Below are 26,886 nucleotides of genomic sequence, written 5' to 3' on the forward strand. Positions count from 1 at the left end.
AAAAGTCAAAGTCCGAACTTTTCAATAGTTTAATTACAGAAGTGCAATGAACAATACAAATGAAAGTAAATTAAATCTATAACATACTTTGGTTATCGAGTCAATGAAGTCATAATAATTGAAGAGGCAGACATGTTGCTCTAACGGCGTAAGGTGCCTCATTTTTGCGCCCTTTGTTTTCAGTTGATACAAGCTCTTCTATCTACTATGGCTTCACGCTCACGTTATACATCTAATATAAGAATGAGCTAATGGTGTGAATGCTGAACTTAGATGATTGAACTAAAACATGAACAATGCATTTATTCAACGACTAAGTAAAAAATCTCGTATTAGTGAAAGGATGGTTAAGCCATCGATGAAGAACAAACTGTGGCCGGAATTTGCGGAAATGTGTCTTGGCACAGATGGCACAAACACCAGTTTGGATTCATTTTCGGCCCCAGTTGGGATTTATTCCGCCACTTATTGCAACTGAGTACAGCAGCTCTTTGCTACATAACATTCAAGATACAAGTCTAGAAAATATACGGTCAAGAAAACAAATCGAACTCCACTTGAGATAGTCATCTATGACTTCTTACTACTAAGTAATATGTCTCGTCGGTCCTGAATTCTTTACAGCAAGTGTCTTGCAAATTACAGCAAGTGTCTTGCAAATTACAGCAAGTGTCTTGCAAATTACAGCAAGTGTCTTGCAAATTACAGCAAGTGTCTTGCACAAAACATATTCGTCATCGTAATCAAGTTGACAACCTCATCTCTGAATTTATTCAAGTCACACAATGGAAGGGATTTTTCTCGACGGGTGAAAAGTTTTAATAGCTATGCAAGAGCTAAACAGGATCTAGAAGAAAGAAGTATTTAGGAAAAAAATAAAATGCCGCGATAAAATTTTCCATAGGTTATTTCTACTTTTCACATAAATATAGTTTAGGATCCACGCCCCATCTCTTTCCACAGCTGAACCAATATAAGACATGCATGCATTTCAACTATTCTTGAACAGACACAAGTGAAGGCGGAATCTCGTACAAAGGTTTCCTAACGGGTCAAATGCACAAAGATATTTACAGGTTTCACCACTCAAAACACCGTGATTGGTCAGATTGCGACCAAGTACACATGGGCAGGTCAGTACCTACACAGGGCTACACGAGTTAAGCAGCAGGTGGTGCTGGGCGATGCCAGCAGCCTTTTAGTGGGCCTGATCAGGCCGCTGGGAGACCTGAGCAGCGAGACTCTGATGCATGGGAGGCTGGAAGCAGCGCACGTGCTCTACGGGCAGCATGTCAGGATCGCTCGTCTTCAAATATTTGTTCAAGATGGCAAAAATTTGAGAGTTGAGCACTTGGAAGCGGCGAATGCGGTCGCACATGCGAACGAGATGCTGGAAAATTATCGAAATGTATTAAGACAGCGTTTTAAAACCGGATAAAGAACCCAGAATTCTCAGTCTTCGAAGAAATCAGAGATGATTGAGATTGAAAAGACGGTACAATTTATAATAATCACATCACACCGAAATAATCATTCATAGCAATCGAATTCACTTCAAACTCATTAATTGTTAAACCATGTCGGTACTACTTAAAGAAAAAGATAAAATGATTATAACATCACAAGCTTTACTATCACGAGCACTTACAATTCCTTTAACGTTGTCGTCTTTACCATCGACCTTCTGAACGCGCACGAGATGGTAGCAGAAATCGAGCGCCTCAAACCTGCGCTGCTGGCCCAGTAGCAGCACCATGCAGCAACCAGCCCAGTTCAGACCCTCGCCAAACATTTCCCTGTCATTGCAACGAGATGACAATGCCTCATTCCTGCATTCAACTGTGCGCATTTAATTACTAATAATGCATGTCGAGCAGATGTAAGTAGTGAGAACTCCTCTCAGGTACAAGAAACCTAATATTTTGACGAACCAAGAAGACATCTTAAATACGATTAATACAGAGCAGATGAAATGAGCTAGTAGCTGAGTTGAATATCTTTAAATAATACTGCTCAATTAACACTAGGACACTGCGTACTCGACTGTATAATTGTTCTGGGCGAGAGGAATGCACATGATGAACTGTAAGGCAGACCACAGCCTATGGAACTCTGTGCAGTCAACAACGTTCATGACGCCGTTTGTTGGAGGTTCGCCGTGCCAGATACGATCCTCAAGGTACGGCTGGATCCTGTTAAGGATCATCTGAAACCACACGGCGCAATTATCAAAAGCTTCACAAGTTTGATATTTTCTTGATTAGGTTGGAGGCGGGAAATTTATTATTAAACATTAATTTTTTACAATTTCAAAAAATCCATAATCGATACTACAATTTTATCTAAACCCTTTAATAAATTCTTATGAATTCGCCTACCAGGCATAACAGATGGGAAGCTGGCTCTATAATGTGGTAGAAAAGCACCAAAAATTATTTTAGTTTAGTGTGCGATTAAATATTATGTTTATTGGCACTAGAAAATTTACATCGCGGATTAATTTTACATTTATTGCTAATCACTCGGAAAAAATTATGAAACCGAAAAAGCGCAGAACGTAAAACAAAAATATTTCGAGAGATGAAAATCAAGACTCACCTCAAAGATGGAGAGGCCACAGCACAGGCGTTCTCTGGTCAGCAGGTCTCCTTCACGAGCAATCATTGCTTGCTGCAAATAAAAGTTCGCGTATTAAAATACGAGGTTTGATGGGCGCGAGAGAGATGATTGGACAAGATTGCATAATATACAAAGTGAAACAACTATTGAAGTGGTAAAATTATAGAAAAATTTATAATACGGTAATTGTTCACAGCTATTCTTGATGCCATTCAAAGTCGTAGATGGAATTAATTTTACCAGACAAGGTACGGAGATATCAACAACACAAACGGCATTCCCAAGCTTTACCATCAATCCATAAATAAGTTCCACACTAAACGAAAGAGCTTCTAGCTTCTGCCTTCACAGACCACTTTTTCATGTCAGAAATAACCAAGAGATGTTACCAAACAACAAAATATCTTGTGTTGCGGTATTGAAGTGAACCATTGCACCCAAAGCATCTTGACGAGTCTCACTCAACAGTTGCTGACGCAACAGCTAAGTTCCATGTGAGCTACCAACTTCTAAAGCCGTGGCCACCGTCCCTGCCTTTGGCCATCGCACCCCTCCTCCAGTGCCTCCACCTCCGCGAGCGAGACGTCGGCGCAAGAAACAACCACGCTGTGATTCGACTCGAATGGTGGTATCAAACCTACGTAACAAAGCTTGTAATATAGCCTCACCTTTGTGCTGCCAAGTCGTTCGATGTTGGTGACCACCTGCAGAGGAGCGTATTTGGCCTCCAACCGCTTCTGTTTGGTCTCAGGTTTCTCTCCCTCTGTAGTAGAAGGGAAAAATTTTTTTTTCTCACGCGACATTTAATAACTTGCTAGAGAGCCGAGTATTTTCCTCATAAACTGCAATTTAGTTTGAAATTTAAACAGTTTAATTTTGAATTTAGTTCACGTAATAGAAATTGAATAGATCAGAGAAATATTGTAACGAATTATAACTTAGTAACTCATCAATATTTTATGCCTTTAAGAACACGACGACCTTTTTGAAGCAAGACCATTGCTAACCTTCTAGCTCCTCTTCAACACAAAAGAGGACGAATCAATTTACAAGCAGAATGTACACCCACCTTTGCAGAAAGGCCTGGGCAAAATGTTCTGGAACGGCGCCGCCTGCAGCAGGTCGCACACTTCCTCCTGCGTGAGGCTCTGCTCGATCAGCAGACAGAAGAGAAGGGCGTTTCCCATCTCCCTGAACTGGTGGAAGAGTTCAGTGCGCGCATCTGCATAGCTGATGATGTCTTGTAGATGAGCCTGGTAAAATCCAAGCACGCCTGCGCACAAATATTCCAATTCTCAGCTGATCCGCGCATTATTATTATTATTATTATTATCATTATTATTATTACTATAATTCTACGAAAGTTTTCGCGGCGTCTAGTTCAAACGAACTTCGAGGGCATGTAAGACATAAGTTTAATAGCACGCGAAAAATAAATAAATAATTTATTACCTGGCGATCGCATCAAGGTTTCGCTCCCACAACAAATAAGAAAAATATAACAAAATAGTATTCATAAAAGCCATTATTCTACGATACACGACCAGCACAAAAAGATTTTCGAAGAGAATTAAGTATGGCCTAGCTACTCCGATCACAAAAGCACTTGATCTTTGCTATTGAATATAAATAATTTATTAACCAAAAGCTGCATGAAGAGAACTACCTATGCTCAAATACTAAGATGCCCAGCATTCAAAGGCTTTTCATCATCGATTTCCTTCTAAGCTCTCAATGAAATAATGGCTCACCAACGGAGCCGTAGTCGTATCGCGGAAGTTTCATTTCTTTAGGCATGACGTCCTGCAGTGTTTGGATGTACTGAAATATGCTGCCTTGTATGAGCGACCGGATTATTTCCAGCAGCTCCTGCATGACCACCGCGATGCCCTGGTAGCCAAGAACTCGCACCATCGCCCGCAGGTGAGGCGGACCCAGGAATCCTGCTCGATAAGTCATCATCAGCTTCACATCTACACAATCCCTGTGAATTACAAACTATTGCTAAAACACAAACAGGCAATCTCGTCAGAAATTGACACACTAAAAGCCCATATAAGCCATGAACCCAGTCATCGTCTTCGCGTAAAAAAAATCGTCTATGTCACTTCATGATGAATCCAGAAATAATATCCAGAGTGCAGTCACATTACAAGAAGGTTAATACAGTACAGTTCAGTAAATTAGACAAGGAGGATTCAATTAAAGATTTGACATAACGAGTAATCGAGACGTCTTGTGCGCAGTGACTGACCTGAGTACTGGGAGTAGATGGCAGAGTAGAAGTTGTTGAGAGTCTTGCTGCCCCACACCAGGTAGGCGGGGGCGTTGGGCGCCTTCTCCCTCTGGGCAGAGTCCCCGAACGGCACGACGGTGCGCACGAACCTTCAATGTAGATTAGCATTTTGTTTATTCATAGCTGTTTATTTGAAACATAGTACAGGTATCTGCGCGTTTTTTCAATAACGTCCACTAAAAATATATTAGGGATAATGCGAAAGTTTTATTACGACTTCCGAAAGTAAGCATCGTCCTTGGCAGCACTGCGAAATTAGTTGAAGAGAAGGTGGTAGAGAACTAACCTGTTAGTGGCAGCGTTGTAGCAGTAGTTGGGCAGGAAGTCGTAGTTGAGTTCCCAGAAGATGTGCAGCGTAGTGCGGCCGTAGGGCGCTAGCACGCTGTGGTTCGCCTCTCGTAGTTGAGCATCAAAGTCGTCGAGGGCGAGGTGCTGGCGCAGCAGTTTGTGGCACAAGCGATTTACTTCGAGCAGGCCTTCCAGTTCCTGAAATAAATATTCAGGTAATGATAATATTTTCTAATGGAGATTGACATGCAAATGAGAATGCGGAACGCGTTTCATTAACGAGCATTCCAGTTCTGCAAATGATTGTATGGTTGTGAATGATAAATTCAGCAACAATGTGAGCGCAATACGCCATTGAGATACGAAAATCAGTTCGCAGGCGCAAGAAAATTGTACCATCACACAGCTGTGATAAAAACAACTTTTGTATTCAACAGCGGCGATCATTTTAGATTACCGGTACATAAAAATAAATAAGCTTATTTCTTCATTTGTCTTGAGTCACGTTATTTGGACTGAATAAAAAGTGGTCAATGAACTTCGAACAGAGATCAAATAGAACAATGGAACACTCAATAGAAGATAAGACATCATATGTGCAAGCGAAGGACACTCAATAGAAGGTAAGATATAAAAGATATTAATGACACTATACACAATAATAGAAGGTATCACAGGGTTCAAACGTGAATAAAAGCTTTTTATTCACGTTTTGAAATAAAAACGATTTAAAACAAAAATACCCCAATATTGAAACTGATAATTGAAATATATTTGCAAGTATTTGGCAATAGAGGAAAAGAATGAGACAAAAAATCAGAGTCCGAACTTTTTAATAGTTTATATAATAGAAGGCATCACAGGATTGTTCTGGGCACGCACCACGATGGAGGTGATGTCGGCGGCCTCGAAGCGCGCGATGGCGGTCTGCAGGGAGGTGAGGAGGGCCACGTTGATGCGCTGACACATGAGCTTGTTGAGGTCGATGCTGCGCCCCAACAGCTGCACGTGACGCTGCTTCAGCAGAGACTCGTACCTTCAAGTCATAACAACTTTCATTTTCTCTACGACTAAAATGTCTTCGAGAACAGCAGCCATTCGCACTCACTTTATGAAGTCTTCTAATGCATGGGGCTTGCTGTATGCTTTGCAATGTTTCAATGAGGAGAATCGCACATCAACGGCCGGATTATTGGATGAACATTGGGAAAGAATTTAAGGAAAACTTGGCAATTATTTTTAAATACTTGAAGAACTAGAGGAGAACACAATTCTTCTCTCTATAAGATTTATGACATCATAAATAGACAATTGATCACGCCTGCACAAAGGAAGGAGAAGAAAGCTATGCTGAGTTACCTGTTAGTTGTCGGGTTCGGCATTTTGGGCGTGTGGAGGCAATACTCGGTGCGGAAGCGCTTGTCCAGCAGAATACTGGCGACGAAAATAATACTTCACATGACGAAGTGGTACGTTATATTTCATAGAAAATTATGCACTCGCTAGTGACAATATGTCAGGTAATTGGTTATTTATATCATTTTAAATATATTACAATAAACCATTTTACAGATTTAATCAAGAAGGCATCTTTAAATTGCTGCAATAGCATCAAAAATAAGTAAGCTGAATGGAAAATTCTTGGATTATAGTTCATTAGTTGGAGTACAGCCTGTTTCTGATGTACTGACCTGCCAGCCTGCTGCTTGTAATACGTGAAGATCTGTTCGCTGAGTTTGAAGACGAACTGATCAAAACAAAGGTTAACTTCGGCCTCGATTTCGTCGTAGAGGAACTGCTTACGGAAGTGCGTGAGTGCGTAGTAAGCAGAGTCATTGTAGAGGTCCAGGGGGTACAGCACGCATCTGGTCGCAGTTCATTACAAAAACCTTCAATTTTTTGGCATAAAAATAACTATATTTCTTGATCTAAGATTTAAGATTTCTTCCTCGGTTGAAATTTTTATAAACGTATAAGGAATTACGTAACCTCAGCGCAAATTTTGCGCATAATTTAAGATCAACTTCACTATTTATAGTGGTACATAGAAACAATCTATTTTATTTGAATTGTATCATGAAACTCACTCCATCATGGAGGCATCTTTGGTGCGCAGGATGTGGTCAGTGAGGATCCATGGCATGGACATCTCGATGGGGAACTGCACAGCGGGAAATGAGTTCGAGAAACGCGCTAGAATTTTTTTTCACACATTTCTGAACATTTTCTAACGTGACCCTCGAAAAGACTAAAAGAAGCGCATGGAAGTGCCTGCAGAGAGCATTTTTTGTCTTTGGAAGAAGGATGTCTGGATGATGGCCATAGCTTTAGCTTATCGTCTACACTACAAAATTGATCCCCATCATAAATAAAACATTTTTATTACAAATTAGAAATGAATGATAAAATTCTATGATTTCTGTTCAAAAAAGCAAATGACCATATGTGTATTGTAGACACTATTCACCTATGAAACTAATCAGCACGGTTCATGCAGTTCTTTGTAATTAAATGATTATCGGGAAGCATTGAGATCTTGAGATGTACGGCAGAAGTCATGCTGAGGCTTCAGTTGCTGGTAGAGGTAGGAGGGATAACTCTAATATACATAGCAGTGATTGCACCACGTGTCATACTTGGGAGAATGTTCATTTATAGGGTACTGGGAGGGTGGAAACAATAGCGGTAACAATTTGTAGCACAAGCGGCAACAGGGCTAATTGTGAAGATCAAAATTATGCAACAAAGGTAATTACAACAAACCAGAACTTGCAACAAACACAATAAACAACATAGTTGTATCAAAAACATTTACAAGACAAAAACTTCTGACATCACCGCTAGAGGAATAAAAGGACGTTTAATTTCTAATAACAAAGGAGGCTTCAAACTGGAAGCAAATGTAGACTAAGTAACATTAAAAAGTAGGAATGGGGAAAAACATTCACAACGCGAGTTTACCAACTAAGGTTTGCAGACACAGGTTGTCACGACAAAATATCGGTAAATGTAAATGCCAGCTGGTAGTAGTTATATGCATGAAAATTCAATGCGTGAAGCAGCAAATGCACATTCAACGCATGCATTTCTGTCCCTAAACTAATAAATTTCTTGCCAAATGGTGACTTGAGCGAACTCTCAACTGTCACCAAGAAGTGAAATATTTAAGAACCAAGCAATTGGATCTCGGTTCCCTCATGAACAATAACGGCCGCCGTACCATTTATGAAAATTATTGCATAAACGTGAAGATTCCTCCATGCTTTATTCATGCACAGCAAACAACGTTCAGCTCCAGTTCAAAATCTGGCAAATATACGTCAATGAGAAACCAATGGAGAAGATCGCAAGATTTTATGTCGAACAGGCATTATGAATTTCAATCTCACATATATATTACTTGCGATGTGTTGCTTGTAATGTTATAATATTGGTGCCGACAAACCAAGTCATTGATTGCTGAGATAATAAAAATCTGATTGGTACACAAGCGAGCTACTGCGAACGTAACAACCATGTTAAATGAATCAAAAAATATATTTTTATTTCGTCATGCCGGCAAGATGATTTACATCTGTAAGATAATTTTTTCACGACTAACTTCCAGTGCGATGCATCCTAAAAGACAGAACGCACAGTAAGATTTATCCGTTGACAGTTCGGTGATGAATGCTATGATATTGATGGCATTGATCCCCATGAACAAAACACTACTATACTAAACTTCATGCAACATTCACCACCGCAATCTCGTAACAATCCCCTCTGCTACACTAAATTACCGCACTGTATCTTATTGCGTACGATTCCGACCGCTACAGTGATAATCATCAATATTCAAGTCAATGAACATACGATTGTGTACGCAGTAGTTGGTCTAGTGAGACTAGGAGCTTATGACCATCTTATGTCATTATGACATATGATCATATGATATGATCATATGATATGATCATATGATATGATCATATGATATGATCATATGATATGATCATATGATATGACATATCATTATGACCATCATATGTGTCATGCTGAAGACCATCGCAAATGATGGCTTAGGGAGTGTGAGGATGATAGCAAGTCTCGTGAGGAGTGTGAGGATGATAGCAAGTCTTATGAGGAGTGTGAGGATGATAGCAAGTCTCGTGAGGAGTGTGAGGATGATAGCAAGTCTTGTGAGGCGTGTGAGGATGATAGCAAGTCTTGTGAGGAGTGTGAGGATGATAGCAAGTCTCGTGAGGAGTGTGAGGATGATAGCAAGTCTTGTGAGGCGTGTGAGGATGATAGCAAGTCTTGTGAGGAGTGTGAGGATGATAGCAAGTCTCGTGAGGAGTGTGGGTGTCACTCTTAGTCCCATATAAAGTGTGAGTGTCACTCTCAGTCTTATAATAAGTGTGAGAAGCACTTCTAGCCTCATACGAAGTGTGAGGATTAGTCTTAGTCTCATAATAAGTGTAAGCATCACTCTTAGTCTCATACGAAGTGTGAGAGTCACTCTTAGTCTCTTAGGAAGCGTGAGGATCACTCTTAGTCTCATAAATAACAAGTGTAACCATCACTCTTAGTCTCTTAGGAAGTGTGAGGATCACTCTTAAGTCTCATAAAAAGCGTGAGCATCACTCCACGTAGCTAGAGACCACGCAGCGTGAGGTGGAGTGAAGAGTATACCTGAGTTCGCTTCTCCATGACTTCAATATCCCTGCACTCTTCATTGTGCTGGTGGTCCACGGTACATTTCTGCAGCGGCAGCGTAAAGGGCAGAGAGAGCAGGGTACAAATACGGGTACGTCGGGGTACGTAGTACGTGCCCGGGCGATTTAGGGTACAGGCACGGGTACGTCGCACATGCCCGTGCCGGTCAGGGTACAGGTACGTGGTACGTCGCACGTGCCCATGCCGGTTAGGGTACAGGTACGTGGTACGTCGCACATGCCCGTGCCGGTTAGGGTACAGGTACGTGGTACGTCGCACATGCCCGTGCCGGTTAGGGTACAGGCACGTGGTACGTCGCACGTGGTACGTCGCACGTGCCCATGCCGGTTAGGGTACAGGCACGTGGTACGTCGCACATGCCCGTGCCAGTTAGGGAAATTGCAGGGGCAAGGGGCATGCCTTCCAACATTCCTAACATCTCAAGTCAAAATAGGGTGAGAAATATTCGCTAACAATCATCATTACGGCAAAACAGACGAGCACGAGCACCATCACCATCATGCCTCACAACATTGCAGACATCCTTGCAATCATCCCCACATAATGAAAGTATTCATAAGATATCATAAAAATAATTACATGAATAGTTGTGTCAGTCTGGCAGACATTCAGAAAGGCGATGTTGGTCTGTGGAAGATTCTCTACCACTGGCCTCCTTGCCGATTACGAACCAAATATTAACGACTAGTTGCGGGTTTCGAACTCGCTGCCAGAATCATGGTGTTCTTAACCACTCAGCAACACCGCGTTTCATGTTCTATGAACATGTTCAGAATAGAACACACTCTTGTTCACACAGAAATAACCACTCGCCGACATAGAATCAAGGCCACCTAAGTTTTGAATGCAACTTGAATATATTCTCTAGTTACCGAATTGAGGAAACAGGGCGCGCTTTACGCATAATGAAACCTATATTCTCGAGTTAATTTGGTTGCTAATTTCGCGAAGTCTAACAGAGAAAAAGTAACAGAATTGCAATCCGGCCAGGCAATCAAGACGTTATTCCAGCACTGGAATCCAAGTAGCATCAACTCCATTCAAAACTAAATTCGAACTGAGGAAACAAAATACAATACCGGGATTGGTCGCTCAGGGCCCATGGACAGCAAGCACGAGAATCGAGGTTGAACCATTCATAGCAAGGAATTTATTTCGAATTTTGAAGATAATGCGACACATTCCGTCTAAGCTGAGAACACTGACAATGTCAAGGGAGACGAAACGAGCATACATTAAACTTGCGTGACTGTTACTGCTATCAAAATGCAAATAGAAGAACAGTGATCTAGTGTCACGATCAGGGATCACATCGCGGCCGAAAAAATTGAACTCGAAGCAAATTGATGGTAAGGCGTGATTCAGACGAGCTTGCTACATGATTAAAGAATTGAAGCTTTAATAGTATCAAATAGTTGTAGAAATATTTTGTGATGAACGACCGCCTATCCGATATCGTAAGTATTATCGTGAATACAACTCGAAGATTGACCTCAGGTCCCAAAAATGAACCACCGAACGCATCCAGAGGTGCGGGGTTGAGAACTGGACAGAGAACGATCTCTTCATAGCTCGGTTAGTGAGGTATTTATACAGTTGCAGCCACATTCATAAAATATATTTATAATGTGCGTTTTCTTTTTTCGACACTAAATGAAAGTTCTCCACACCAATGGCATAACCATTAGGTCATCACATACGTACATTTAATACTCATACTAAGAGAAGAGGGTTTACAGCGATAGCTCATTTCTAAGAAATAACCTCGGGTAATTTCTCAACCCCTACAACACGAAACAAGTTTTGAGGCACATGATATTTTAGTTTAGAGTTCTCAGTAGGCCAATAATAAGAAGACATCACGTACCTGGATGCGTCGCCCCATGGTCATTTCCAGGTAAAATTCACGGTACCACAGCTGGCTCAGGTCACAGCACTGTTGCAGCGTTTCTGGTTTAAAAAAATATATATTAGTCCCTTGATCTCATGGAAGAACCTATGAAATACTTTTCAAGGTAAGCAGAGGAAAAGATCATGGTAAATATATTAATTTCCCTACTATGACTATCCTGAATTCAATTTTTTCCCCCGAGTTTACGTGTTAACTGATGGCACGGTTGAGCAAGTGACCGACATTTACCTCGCGTCGCTAAGCTTTTCTTTTATCAAACATTCACTGCTATTCTGAATTTTCTTTACTTCAGAAATCGGCCAATCAAATCCATCTTCACAACGGCATTCGCAGTATGTACCCAATTTTCGATAAATCTTTGTGCGAGCTTTTGATTTGAAACATTGTCAGACAAGCATTATTTGGAACACAGCGACGTAACCTACCGCTGAAGTTGAGCAGGTAGCTCCAGATGAAAGAAGTCTTGTGGAACTCGTCTATAAGGACCAGGTGTTGCCCGTCCATCTCCTTGCGTAGAGTCTTCTTGCCGCCAGACTTGTCCGAGATGAGCGACTCAAGCATAGTGCGCACCATGTACAGCTGCGTCGACGACGGGCCTGGCGGTACATACAAACTTAGCTCTAACTCCTCACTGAAATGTGCTCGAAAAAGATGACACAAGCAACTGAAATATCCTTACTATTTACATTTGTCAAGTATATGTATATGATTAACAATAACCAATCGGATAATTGAAATGGGTAAAAAATATTCAAAGCAAGTGCATTTACGATGAAAATGATAACATTTCTTAGATGTCCAAGAAGTACAAATTTAAGTAAATACAATAAAAAAAACGCTAATAAATTCTCAAATAATAAAAGAAATATCATATCATATTATCATGTCTAAGCAATGTCTAGCAATATCATATTATCATGTCTAAGTATGTGTGTTCCAAGCCTAACACTGTAAATATAATGAATAGGAGCAGTTCGCGCACGTATCCGCTTAACTTATCGCGTCAGGATATATATACCTTGGAATTCTTTTATGATGAAAATATGCGACAGTGAAAGAATTGTGAGGAGAGCTACATTTGAATTTCACAGCTGGATGTTGGTTTAGCCGGGTCTCCTTCTAATTATTGTCAGCTCTCTTAAGGCAGCTGACTAATCAATTGCATTCTTGAATTCGTTAATCACCATTGATTTCCCCCCAATTAGAAGCAAGATAATATTCAATAATAGAGGTTAGTTATACGTACGGCACTTGATGATGAAAGGTTTCAACATGGAACGAGCAGCAAATATTCACAACCTACCGACGTTACGACGCCGAACTTTGATCTCGAAGCCTCCTTGGTCGGGATCCTTCTTGCCCTTGAGTGCGGGGTCCTCGCTGGGCTCGTAGCCCTTGATCCAGTCCGCGCTTGTCTCCCTCACCGACACCAGGATGCTGCAAGTGAGACATTGTGTAGGCAGCGTCAACTATAAAATACAGCACGGGCAGAATAGAAATATGTGGTCTAAATACACTAAGATGCGTATACAACAACTTTAAAAAACGATTAAGCAAATGGAGAGGAATCTACGTAAACTAAGTAGAACATAAAGAAGATACTCTTCAGATTTAGTGGAATATGAAGGGTGAGAAAAATAATCATGTTTTCAGAAATATAGCCCTAAACCAGGGTTATAGATTATCTGCGTCACATGAAAGTTTACCTCCTGAGCAGCTCCTTCTTGTTCTTGACTGCCTTGCGCAGCGGATCTCTGAGCGTGAGCTGCACGAAGTCCTGCAGTTCCTGGTAAATGTTCTTCCTGATGGAGTCTAGGAAGACGATCTCCATGCGAGCCATGAGCACCTGAAGCCCTTTGATCATGGCGATCACTTCGATGAGACCAAACTTCTCGTCAGGACTGTAGTTGTAGCGCGTAGCCTGCACATGGAAAAGAAAAATAACTCATACATTGACGTTATCACTCAGAGAGAAATTCCTACCTCTACGTCCCGAAGATGGGTAATGAAGGTCGAAATATGATGGAGAGTAATTGAGTATAAAAGAAAATTTCATCATTTAACCATATAAATTATAACTACCAAGCGGTCCATAACTGTGCCAGGCTTTATAATCATAAGCTGATACTGCTTGTCTATTAAGAGAAATCAAATATAAAAATGGTGAACGAAACATCAATGTTTCTGTAACTATACTAATGACTGTTCACTCCAAACCATCACTAAAGAAGCAGCAGCCCTCACGTTACCTCTCTGATGAGATTATAAAATGAATAGATAGATGGTTGAAGCGCACTAGGCTGATAGATGCATTCTTATTGCAAACCAACATTTTAGTGCCATCGAAAATTACTCCATAATATACTTTTGAAACAACAAAATATATGGGGTGCTACACATTTAAAAAAAACAACAAATTGAAACCGCTAATAAAAATCCGAGTAAGAAGGAACACCGGGACTGGTCGAATCGTCCTACTTGAAATCGCACACGACAATATTGACTAAACATAATACTGTATAAGTTAAAATTAAACTCTAGACGCACACTCTCCTATCTAAGGTAACAGGCGTAGATATGAATAAATATATTATTTGAATGTTTTAATGTGACTGTGAGCGAACTAACCCGTTCATACTCCTCTGCATCAATAGGACAGGTTTTGTTGGCATGATGGTCGGTGGGGTGCAGGAGCTTCCAGGAGTAGACCTCGGTGACAACGCTGGTCCAGTCGCTGAGCAGCATGAGGCCGCGCTGCGCCAGGTCGCTGATGTCTCTGTTCTCCGCGTCCGTGCGCGCCGTCTCTTTGTACGTTGTGATTACCTGCAGGCATGAGGCTCTCAGTGACGTTACATGGCAAATGGCATACTTACTTTATGCTAAAACTATATTCAACTGAACATAAATGAAGGTGAATAATTTCTATTCTGTATGTTGCTTCTGAATAGCAATTAATTACTTCGGTTCGGTGCAATTATAATATCGTTGCTAAAAGCCATATGCACATGATTAGGTACACATTTCAGAGCGATTCAAAAGACTTATACTATTTACCAGGCAAGCACTGGACTGAAATTAAACACTGATTGAAGCAGTCAAGCTTTCTTGCTTCCATCTCTAAGTAGCCATATTATTTGCCATTGAAATAATAATGACAGAACATGGACACGCAGATGATGAAGAGACAAACAACCACACCAGGCTACAAATGTATATTTATGGAGTAGCAAATGCATGCCTATGAAGTTACTAATGTATGTCAATGGAGTTACAAATGTATGCCTATGGAGTAACACATGCACATTTCTGGAAATGTTAATGTACGTAAAACTGTGAAGTTGCAAATGTATATATTTGGAGTTACAAATTCAAATCTATGGAACTCATGTGCTGAGATTGACCTCATTGCTGTAGCGGGCAAGGTCAGAGATGTACTTGATGCGCTGAGATTGACCTCATTGCTGTAGCGGGCAAGGTCAGAGATGTACTTGATGTGCTGAGACTGACCTCATTGCTGTAGCGGGCAAGGTCAGAGATGTACTTGATGTGCTGAGACTGACCTCATTGCTGTAGCGGGCAAGGTCAGAGATGTACTTGATGTGCTCCTCTCTGATGCGTGGCAGGTGGCACATGAGGCTAGCCTGAGGGCTGATGGTCGAGGCGCTGCACAGCGGCCACAGCTTTGCATCAAAGTTCTTGCTGCGCTTTATGTAGTTGAAGGGAGCGATCTGCATGTCCCCAAACAGGGGCACCACCTCCAGGTTCTGTATATAATTAAGTTAGGCTTGAAGAAATTCAGGTGAAGTAATTTCTGTTGAGCCTCATAAATGTAACTTCAAAAAGTTTTATTCTTCAAATAAAGATCAAATCAGTTTTCCTGCAAGTTTTCGAGAAAAAATGACCGATTTTTATTAATAAAAAAATTGTTACCACAACATTATATTGAATAATAAAATGTAGAACAACCAGCATGTTGATCACAAAGAACTTTTCATTTACATTTTGGAACTAGGTAAGCATTAAGGCCTAAAGAATTTCAAGAGAGACTTTAAGGGCATGTAAGATCAACTAATTTACATATCTGTCTAACACAGACTTCTAGTTAGTCACAGAATGAGTAAGGCCAAGAGTCATACCTTGAAGATCTTATCGATTTTATCAATACGAATCTTTTTCTTCTGATCAAGTTTGTTGATGTTGCAGCCGTCCGAGTCGATCAGGAAGAGTCCAAATCCCATAACCTTCACGAGCATCTGCTTCTCTTTTGGCGTCAGGTACATCTTGTTCTCAAACATGTGCACCGAGATATTCACCACCTCGCCTGGCACACATAAAAAAAATGTTATAGAGGAATTCAATCGTGAAACATTGCCATTTAGGAAGCATTAATTAAACTTTCCATGAAAAGAACGTCCCTTTGAAGTTTATACCAGTTATAGGCTAATTTTTACATTTATATCAGGTACATCTTGTAATTTCTTCAACTATTGATCAATTACGATCTTCAGATGGCAACTGAAACTCACAGAGTAGTTCTTCATGGGCCCCTATTGTCTGCAGCTTTTCTTTCAGCGAGTCGCGAACTTTGTTCTGCGTGGCTAGGAACATGCTCAGGTTCTGGCTCTCCTGTAAGCTCTGCGTGTCACTCAGAACCTTCAGAAACTGAGCAGCTCTGAAATTAACAGACAAACATCAAGATTTCAATGGTCAAACGGCCTTTTGAACAAACAGCAAAATCTAGAATTATACTTCCAAATATTATGAGGAAATTTTCATTAATATATTACTTGAAGCACTTAAAACTATTGATTTGATTTATATTCATTTAAGAATTTTTTACACATTCAGTGAAACTAAACTAATTGCTAAATCAACAAATGTTCCACCTTCGATAGGTTGAGTAGTCATTTTTAACACTGGATTTCATGTTCTTCAGTTCATCAAGAACAGCAAACATGTTGATGAACTTGCCCAGAGTCAAGAGGTAGGCTTCAGAGACAAAATCTTTCCGCTTTTCTTGATGACACAAACGTTTGACTTGGTTGCAGAACACTTCAATGGCTTTGTGCTAGAAGGGAGAAGGCAGTAAATTTTTTGAAAATATAAAATGAACAATAAAACAACTCTACTAACTGTCATTTTCAGAGGGATAACAAAAATTAGAAAAGTAAAATTTATGACTAAAATCACAAATGCAAAATTTACAACAGCATTATCACAAATAATGAAATGAAAACATGGTGCAACAATTATAGTTTTCTACATGAATGTAGATGCTGAACAAATTCAATGTCGATATGTTGAATCCTAAAATGTTAATAAATAGCAAAACTGGTGGTGTCAGAGCACCATTCACATGCAAACAACTAAATTCTTAGCTGTTGTGTACAAACCTGGAATTTCATAAACTTTGTGAGCTTCTTGACTTCTTCAGAGAGCACCTTGACAGTTTTCTCATATATCTCGACCCTGTTGGGCTGTTCATTGCTCTTAGGCTGAGGGATGGCACGACTGCAACAGCGCCAGGTGTACAGCATAACAGCGTGCTGCTCTCCTTCCTCAAGCAGCTTGTTCTGCAGGAGCAAGAAGCCATTTAGATTTAACTCTACAGTAATAGGAATAATAAATGGGTCCACAATATCTTCATTCAGTACATAGGCTTATACAAACCATTTATTAGGTAATATGCTACCCACACAGTAGCCTCTCAAATGCCCTAATTCACACCTAAGTTGCAACAAAATTCCTGAAAACCATTCCATGTAAACAACAAGAGTATATTATTATAAATATTGAACTTATCAATTTTTAAACAAATTCTATACACACCAGTTCAGCATGAGTAGCTGCTTCTTCCATATACTTGGCAATGCCAGTGACATATGCATTTCTGTCTTCGAAATTAGTGTCAAAGTTGGCAGTGTAGACCACAGAGCAGGACTGAGCTTCAACCATTGGCTGCTGGTCAGATAATGGCAAGTCATCCAGCACGTCCACATTACTGAGAGCGTCATCAAGGGAGACGCGTTCGCCAGCCATCTTGACACACACTCTGTTGATCAGAAAAACTGGTGAGCACAAAATCATACATGTACTAAATACTAATACTTAGCAGGGGTGTGACTAAATGATTTAACCAAATCCAAGTCATAGCTCAATAAAGAGCATATTTCACAGACCTGCCTCAGGCTGATTAGAGATTATCATTATCCAAAGTCCAAACTAATAACGTCTAATCTCCAATAGGCCTTTTAAGACATTTTTAAAACAGTGAATTTATTTGGGAAATTAATTATTAAATCAATAATTTTCTTTGTATAAATCAGTCTTATGCCATGGGAATGAATGAAGATGACTGCAAGCATAGGTGCTTTTGTCTTATTTATGGGTGGCTTGTGTACAATTTTTCCCATTTCATGTCTGGAGACTGGAGTAGTAAATCAGTCAGTCTTAGTACTGACTGAGACTAAACAGCCCATGCCTATAGACAAATGACAGTGAGACTACAGACTTGTGTTTTTGCAGGATTGCAGCCTGTGTGGCTGTGCCTAATAACCTGGCAGTCCTGGTGTAGAATATATCTACCTTTTGAGCCACAACCAGAGCTTTCCAGCCATTTTTGGAACCATGAGATTCCTGCTAGATTAATAATTAATTACATACCTTCTATCTAATTGTTCTATTGTTCCAACTTCCAAGTCTATTGACAGGCTGCAAATGTACTGAAAAAATTTGTAACTTTGGAGTTGCAAGACAATAAAGCAGGATTGAATTTTTCCTACTTGTTTATCATAGAAATCTTGCAACCCTAGAGCCTAGAGTGATAATTTTTTGATGCATTTCTATTCTACCAAAGAATGATAAAATGGCCTATTTTCACCCACAACTGCTATTGTCAAAAATTACCTGTGAAGTGTGAAACAATCATTTGATTCATTTTTAACCACGATTTAAGGAATCATCTGCCTGATATTTCAAATTAATAATAAATAATAATAATAATAATAGCGGTTTCAGCATTATTAGGCCGTAGGCCTGTCGCCGATTCTTAACATCGCAGAACATTCACAGCATTTTGCGGTCTCGAACTCGCAACTCACTGCTACAATTCTGCTATGCTTAACCGCTAAACCACCTGGCCTCCTTGCCGATTCTGACCAGAAACTGGCGCACAGAGCTGGGATCAAACCCGCGCCTCTCTGTGGCCTGCGCCAATCTTGGTACTCTCACTACTCTGAACTTTAACCACTGGGCCACCCAGCCCAGTGGTTATTAATTAGTGGTTAAATTAGTTGCAACTGTCCTTTTATGATGCAATAATAATACAATTTGACCCAGTCAATGATCATTTTCAACTTTCAGCTGGTAGGTACAAGTTTACCATTAGCAGATTAGGAAGTAACAATAATTATATAGTGTCAAAAGAGTGATACAGACTAACAGAGTCCCCGACCCCACTCCAGTCCCAAGTTCACGCAGACATTCTCACAATAGATGCTATTCATACCGAATCATTTAAGAACATAATATTACAACAGAACAATATATACAAATGTTACTACCTCACTCAGTGCGCAGTGAGCGTACTTTAACTAACAAAATAATCCAATGCCCCCGGCATCAAGGTCGCAATACAATTTTCAACCAACGCCCTGATCTGACAAGACAACATTGGACTCTTCCGCTTTTATTTACGCGTAGGCGAATACGTAATTTGAGTTCAAGTTTAAAGCTTCGCTTTCAATCGTTCCATACATTGTAAAAAAGCAAAATTTTTAGCAATGTAGCAATGAAAATTTTGTATCATTCGATGAGTTACATCTTATGCATTGCTAGCCAACAAAATGTATTTATTTCACGAGCATGAACTATAAGCTTTTCTACATCCGTTATATTGTTGCTCCACAATCAAGTTTATGGTCAATATTTCTCGCAACACGAAAAATGCAAACACACGTTACTCTGTGCGCTGTAATAAATTTTTCAAAATAATGCCTTTTACTCAAGCAAACGTATTACATCGTTGGCACTCCGAGTATGAACGCGTTCAAGAACATACTAGATAAAGCTATGTAAAAATATATGCTCAGACTTGAAATGCCTAGCACCATGTCGAACCCGGTGGAAGTCTAGCAGCTATTTCAAACTATCGTCAGTCTCGAAAAAAATTCGGTCAAAGGACATGCTTTTGGATCTTCTGTGAACAAGTCACGAAAAGTTCAAGAATCGGCGACAGGCCACATCAGGCCTACTCTACTCTTCAGCGCCAACATCACTATGTTATGTTATTTTATACCGTTATACGTTACTGATTAGTTTAGCAAACAGTCTGAAAACACAAATGAATGCAAAAACCAAAACAGAAGGAAAATGATCTAATATGATACTTGTAATTGATTTTTGTTTTTTTCTCACCATGATTTACTCTGTTAGAAAACATTTAAATGCAGTCTCTTACAGACTCCACGTACATGAAATGTTTGTTCCTTTTAGAATAGAAATGTCGGCACTCAAGAAAAAGGCCCATGGCCTGTTGCCGATTCTTGTACTTTTCGTGATTTGATCCCACAAGGGATCCGGCCTTATGAAACCGATTTTTCCATAACTGACGAATTTATTGAGAAAGCTGCTGGATTTATTGCAAGGCTTGTAACGTGCTAGCATTTTAAGACTGAACATATGCTCCTGCATAGCTTCGCCTTGTCTGTTTTTGAAGATGTTCATACTCGGAGCGTCAACAATGCTATCAGGGAGGCTGTTCCACATGTCGGTGACTAGAAGCGAGAAGAAATGTTGTCGCAGGGATGTGTTGCAACGTAGTTTTTTTTTTTTCGTTTATAGCCGTGGCCCCTCGTGTTGGTTCTTGTTTCAAATTCTAGTAATCCTTCTGGGACCTTGTATAAACCGTGGGTATACTTGTATCAAGTTGTATGCTTCAATGCGGGCACCACGCAGACGTCGATATTACGGAGGCTTGGAAGCTTCATAATTTTTAATAGTTCTTCATAAGGCTTGCCTATTAATTCCGGAATTATCCTTGTTGCACGTCTTTGAACGCTCTCGACTAAATTTTTCTCGTTTGTTCCTATTTGTTCCTTACTTATCGGTTCTATCACTCCAGAGTTCTACTACTATCGAGTTTTTAGGCCTTTTACATGAATGGACATATGTAACCCAGCATATGGGCGGGATCGAGTTCAATGGAAAATATGGTACATATTTCGATGCGAGTGATGAGGGTTAAAATTTGAGAATTGGAGAGTCTTGATAAACGCACAACAATGTTTTTCGAACATGTAATCTTACTTCAAAAATGTGTTCTCAATATCATTATTATATGCCACAAGCAAATCCGTGGTTTGTTTGTTGGTTTACTTATAGACCTTTGGAGACTCCCACTAAATATACAAATAACTGTGCTTGATTAGATTTAGATAGAGTATCATACATACGCATTGCCTTCCCCGGTGATGAGTGACGGAGTCTTCACAGCAACGTTCTTCTTCAGAATCTGCTTGTCCAAGATGTTCTCAGTGGGCGTCATTTTAATTGGCGAAATGCTGGAGAATAAATAAGTGACAATTAAATGGACAAAAAGTTCCATGAATGCGCTGAACTAAGGAAAAATGACAATATAACATATAGCAAATGACCAAAAAATTATTCAAAGCTTGAAATATTCAGAAAGTTTTCTCAGAGCTATGTAATAAGGTGACATTTTTGTAACAGTGTATGTGAATGCGTCAGGGTGAGAAATAATAATGTAATTTATCATCATGAGCATCAAAACCTCTGCAGGGATGCTTACTCTTCAACCATTTCGGAGGGGTCGAGCTTGAAATGAAAACCTTTCCGAACAGTGCCATACTTCTCGATGACAGCCAAATCTTGCATTCTGGATGTTGGTTGCGAGGGTCGACGAGTGTTGCGGGACAAAGTTCCGTAGTGGTTGGCCATTTGGTGGAACGAGCGTTGGTCGTGGTCGCGAGGGTCGGGTGATGGTGGTATACCGACACCACTAAGGCGTGGTAGCGTTGCCATGTGGGAGGGTAGGTTGTCGCCGCTCATGGACAGGCGCGCCAGCACCGCAGCCTCAGATGATCTGCCAGGGAGACTTGAACAAGTGAGGCAAACCCTGATTTATATCCTTGTTATCGGATGAGGTTTGAAGAAATGCACGAAGAAATGTGATTTATGGTCACTAAACAGCTTATCACATCGGAGCCCGGGATTTGGGAATCTTGTTATCACAAATCACGTCCAGTTTGTCTTTCCCAGCAAAATTTTTCCAGTAGGATTGGTAGTCTAATTGCAGTTCTATATTTAATGTAAAATCAAGGCAAACTCTTCTTCAATTAGCGTATGTAAATTTTATTTTCATCGACGGAATTCGAGGCAACGGGATTCCAAAACTGCAGGGATTATTTAATCCCAGTCAACACGTTTAAATTATCAGTTTAACATAAAACTCCTGTTTGATTCCCTTCTTGAAATTCTAAAAAAATTATTTCCTTAGTAATACATTTTATTAAAATATATCAATTTATAATTGAATTTCAATTTCTTGCTACTTTTTCATCCTCGTTTGGCAGTGGCTTACTGCGAGTATAATACTACGCATAATAAATTTTAAGCCCCACATAATATACCGCACTATAAGTAACACCTACGCACCCAAACAGCCCCTACATATTTCTAGAGCCAGGCTTCAAACACACACACAAACAAGCAAACAGTGACAAATAAATATAAGATATGCATGCAGAAGTTAAACAATGTGGAAAAGAGAATGCGTTTATAAACTAACCGCCTCATCAAACTGGGCTGACTATTAGTCAGAAGTTTTTCCTCCATGTTAATTTTTGAATATGTTCTGGAGTCGGTGAACTGTTTTCGGTCCACGGAGTAGGTGGAGGTGGCCAGGCTGCTCTGCTTCCTGAGCTCGTACTCGCTCGGCCGTCTCGCGCTCGGGTGCTGCCCCGGAGGCATTTCTGGAAACCAAACAATCGTCTTCTGTTTTCGTAAGAATTTGTTATTATTAGTTTTCTAATTTATATCAATAGTTAGTGTAAACTTTTATCTTATTTTTTCCCGTGATTATTGTATTGGATATTGAACTCTAATCCCGCTATCATAGATTAAGATAAGGTGATAAGATGGAGAACCCTGGTGTCATATAGGAGTTGGTACGTCAGTTATTGGGTTAACTCAGGGCACGCTGCTGCGTCATAAACAAATAAAATATTTTTACTGAGCCAAATACAATTGTATGTAGTCTGATGTGGAGCGTCAGTTTTCTGGCTATAATCTGCGCTGGCCTGACAGAACAGGCGCCTAAATTAAGTTAAGTAAAGTACATTCTTTCATCGTACTTAGTTGAAATAAGTGATGTTCTCAGAATCTTATTAAAATCATTGCCGGATTATAAAGCACTAATAATAAGTTTGTTGAAGTCCCGAAGTCAATGAATAACAAATATTGGGCTTTGAAAGTCTGTTAATATATTTTAAGGGAACTCGATGATTGTTTAAATGTCATTGAGACTTGAGCGGAATTTTCGTAAAGTCGCCGCGCTTCACGATAAAAATTATTTAACTCATGACTAAATAACTTTGCTCTAGATATATTTAAACAGTATTGGAAACATTATGCACCAATTAAAATCAATTATTTTTGGTGTCTTATTTCTCTCATTTGAGGGCGGCGAGTGAGTGCAGTGACATCACGAAGGCGACATTAGCGTCCTAAACTAAAGGCGAGTTTAGCGTCCTAAAAGGAAAAATTTTCACGTTGCATTACGTCACATTTGTTTCCGTCCAATGATGCCATCGTAATGCACAGTTGCATCTTTAATTCCGATTATTATGAGGTTGTTCAATAAGCTTAAAAACTTTACGAATACAGTCGAATATTAAGAACTGCCACTCCCAAACTACTAATTAAAATCAGGCCAAACATTAATTACGAGTTACAGCAAGCGTACCAACATAATAAGGACATGGAGTATCAATGTTAGTTCACTCATCACTCAATCGGTAAACTTATTTAACGTCGTAAAATTAAAAACTTATTCACGCGAAAATTTATGCAAGGAAATAAAATGCTTATTGAAGCAAATAAATGTTAGTGATAATGACAACTTATTTCTCAGTGTTCAAATCCAGGATTTCCACCGTTCGAACTCTTCTATTCTGAGCACGCGAGAACATCGTTCTATGGGCATTTCGACTTGGTTAAAAGTATAATAAAGGAATCACTTCCCATGATGCACTCAAATCGTGAATGAATTCGATCATCTGTGAATATGATTCTTTATTCATGACTCACCTTGACCCATGACCCATGCCCCTACAGACGATGAAGAACTGATTCGGTGGTCGCTAGAGTACCTGTCCTGGACAGCATCATGATCATATCGGCTAGCACGCTGTCGGTGGCTGTTTGCCGACACTGAAGAAGATCCCGAATAACGATTAGGATATTCGTGCGGGGGTGGGGGAGCCGGGAAATCTGAACTATAAGCAGACGTTCTATAGGCATCCTGACTTGGCTCAGTGAAATGGTAGTCTCCGGAGTCAATGCTTCTCTTTCTCGACTGGTAGTGGTCCAGACGAGAATAAGTTGAGTCTGGGTCTAGGGCCTGGCTCGTCAAGTAGGGAGGTGGAGGATAGACATAAGATTGTCGTGCGTCGCCGCTGTACTCGTGATCTTCAGGTATAGGAAAGTCTTCAGGAGGTGGAGGATAGTCAAATCCTTCACTTACGTCCTCTGCCAGGGGAGAGGGGGGAATAATACCGATATTGTGCCGCGAATGGGCTGGTGGCGGTTGACCACCGTATCGCGACATGTTCCACTCGCTGCCAACACTAACACGAACAAATTAATTGTTGTCTAGTTCAATGTAAAACCATCACTTAGTCGATTCTAAAATTCATTGTATTTTATAGCGAAAAAATAACTCGTACAGCATTTTTAGTAATATTCTCTTCTAAAAAGTCTCTAAAACGTGAAAGGCGCAGCGACGCTTCTATCACCGTCTACGATCTCAAGACTGACTACTGCTTCTCTGCCTAGCGCTGGCATATCTAATCTACTAACACGGGATGTCTTATCTATACTACGACTCCACTTGCTTTTAAGCACACAAGCTCCAGCAACAAAGACTGCTAAGCTTAATTACACTCGTCAAAAACTTGCAGCAGATTATTACATGTTCAGGTGCTGTAACAACATGTAAACACAATATTACATTTTGTTCTTTCTCGCTTTTACATTTAGAAAGATTCCTGTAAACAACCGTTGTTTCGAAACTAGCTGGTGAAATTCAGAGGCTTGATGATTTAAATCTGACTTTTGAACGGTTAAGTGGCCGTTTTTACTTCCACACATAATTACTGATCGTTGAAATTATTTTTTCAGACCGATCACCTGCATCAAAATTCAATAGATTCCAATACCCATTTATATCCACAGTCCACGGATAATTTGTCCCATTTGAGGTGTGATATTAATTCCTCCCTTTACTGCACTTATGTCTAGATGAATTAGGAAATCTCCGGAATAACTTTCAAAAGTATGACTTTAATTCACGGAAATATCATCGATCATACTCGCCATCCATATAATAATTATTCCTCAGGAGATTCTGATGCTAAGCAAGAGTGTTTGCAGTTCAGGCTTAGGATATGCGCATATTTCACGCACAAATTTATCCTGTTGTCCATGTTGGTGCTGTGGTTCATTGTAATAAGTAATTCCGTACACATCTCTTTTGTCAACATTAAATAATCGACCGCACATGCAGATGTAAATCATAAATGTTTCCGACGACTCATGCAAGTCTTAATTGACTATCACACTCTCTTTGATATCATTAAAATTCGGATTTATTATATCAAATAAGTTAAATTTTAGTATCTTCAACTAACTAAACTAATATTCACTATCTGAACTCAAAAATTATCAACTTGCAACTTTCATCTTCATATATGAGTATATTAATTTAAACAGTTGAGATACTCTGGCAAGTTTCCCATCTAAACATGCCCACAAACATACTGAAGTATTTTTCATGTGTAGTGTTGAATTAACTGCTGTGAGTTTTGATCGCTAAAAAGGAAGTTCCAACGAACGGTTAGTAGATCATTACCATGCGGTGGTAATGAGATCGCATGATCGATCAAGCAGCAGTAGAACATATGTTTGATCATATGCACTCAAACGTCTTATCGATTGCTGTCACTATGATCGTTATTGAATCGATCCTCGAACAAGCAATTAATTTGCTGTACCAATACGATTACACGCGACGGAATCCATTGTGTGTTCCACTTTTTACCTTTAATTTAGGCCTTGAAATGCGTATCTTGAAAATTACGGCAGATGAAATGAAATTGCATCTCAATGTGGGGAGCGGCGTTTGTAACATGAATAAAACATTTTAAAAATGATGAACTCGCTCAAAATCAATCGATGTTTACGCAGCCTTATTTGCGAGTACTGAGTCAAAATTTATATGCGTAAATCCACCACAGTATTGGTCTCTTGCTGAGTTATATGGTCAGCGTATTAACGTATTAACATGAGTCATTGACGATGTATAATGTCCTGTGACTGGTTAAAATTCAATTTTACGTGCATGGAGAACACGTACTATTTTTAGCGCATTTTCTCATTTATGGAAAAAATGCACTATTGTGCTCGCCATGTCCGTCTGTCTGTCTGTCCGTCTGTCCGTGACCTCAAGTTTTCGTCGACGAGAAAATGCGCCCTCTGTCACTCACTGCATTGAGTACTGAGTTATATTTTTTGGCTTTGAACTTTTTTCATGTAGTAAAAATTACCCCAATTAAAAATTCTTTCAATACACAGTTGAAAGCCAGTTTCAGAGGTTAATCTGTTGGGATACTGCGCTATACTAGCTGAGATCTATTCCGGATCTCGGAATAGTAATAAAAATGCTGCGCGATTTAATGCCGATTTGCTATGTCATTCACGAAGTCACCGTTTCTCAAAACGAAGCACTGCCCGTGCAACGTTTTTTTTTCCTCCCTGC

The 26,886-nt window shown here is 39.9% G+C and overlaps 1 protein-coding gene across 3 annotated transcripts; it reads right to left on the reverse strand.

The window, feature by feature from the left end:
* Positions 1-14: 14 nt before the first annotated feature.
* On the reverse strand, positions 15-24,872 carry LOC108672713 (cytoplasmic FMR1-interacting protein). 3 transcript variants are annotated; one of them, XM_047885760.1, is made up of 30 exons: positions 24,159-24,872; positions 22,639-22,822; positions 21,640-21,933; positions 21,284-21,391; positions 17,661-17,883; positions 17,225-17,404; positions 16,718-16,899; positions 16,358-16,503; positions 15,968-16,152; positions 15,431-15,595; positions 15,339-15,377; positions 14,460-14,654; positions 13,538-13,752; positions 13,135-13,268; positions 12,257-12,427; positions 11,787-11,869; positions 9,875-9,943; positions 7,291-7,364; positions 6,895-7,068; positions 6,563-6,637; positions 6,086-6,239; positions 5,202-5,401; positions 4,874-5,004; positions 4,371-4,562; positions 3,689-3,892; positions 3,288-3,382; positions 2,599-2,670; positions 2,040-2,206; positions 1,649-1,796; positions 15-1,390 (listed from the first exon to the last, which is right to left on the reverse strand). In XM_047885760.1, the coding sequence occupies exons 1-30, from the start codon at positions 24,676-24,678 to the stop codon at positions 1,199-1,201; spliced, it is 4,971 nt and encodes a 1,656-aa protein (XP_047741716.1). In that variant the 5' UTR covers positions 24,679-24,872; the 3' UTR covers positions 15-1,198. The 3 variants fall into 3 exon arrangements, with proteins under 3 accessions (XP_047741716.1, XP_047741717.1, XP_018015920.1); XM_047885761.1 differs by lacking the exon at positions 9,875-9,943; XM_018160431.2 differs by lacking the exon at positions 15,339-15,377 and having other exon boundaries at positions 15,392-15,595.
* Between the last annotated feature and the right edge of the window lie 2,014 nt (positions 24,873-26,886).

Source organism: Hyalella azteca, unplaced genomic scaffold, assembly GCF_000764305.2.
Source record: "Hyalella azteca isolate HAZT.00-mixed unplaced genomic scaffold, Hazt_2.0.2 contig336, whole genome shotgun sequence".
In the NCBI taxonomy this organism is placed as follows: domain Eukaryota; kingdom Metazoa; phylum Arthropoda; class Malacostraca; order Amphipoda; family Hyalellidae; genus Hyalella; species Hyalella azteca.

Coding starts and splice junctions, on each gene's coding strand:
- LOC108672713 (XM_047885760.1), bottom strand. CDS start 24,678: ATGTCGCGATACGGTGGTCAACCGCCACCAGCCCATTCGCGGCACAAT. Junction 17,405..17,660: donor CAGCTACTCATGCTGAACTG/GTGTGTATAGAA, acceptor TTGCTCCTGCAG/AACAAGCTGCTTGAGGAAGG. Junction 6,638..6,894: donor TACAAGCAGCAGGCTGGCAG/GTCAGTACATCA, acceptor TTTCGTCGCCAG/TATTCTGCTGGACAAGCGCT.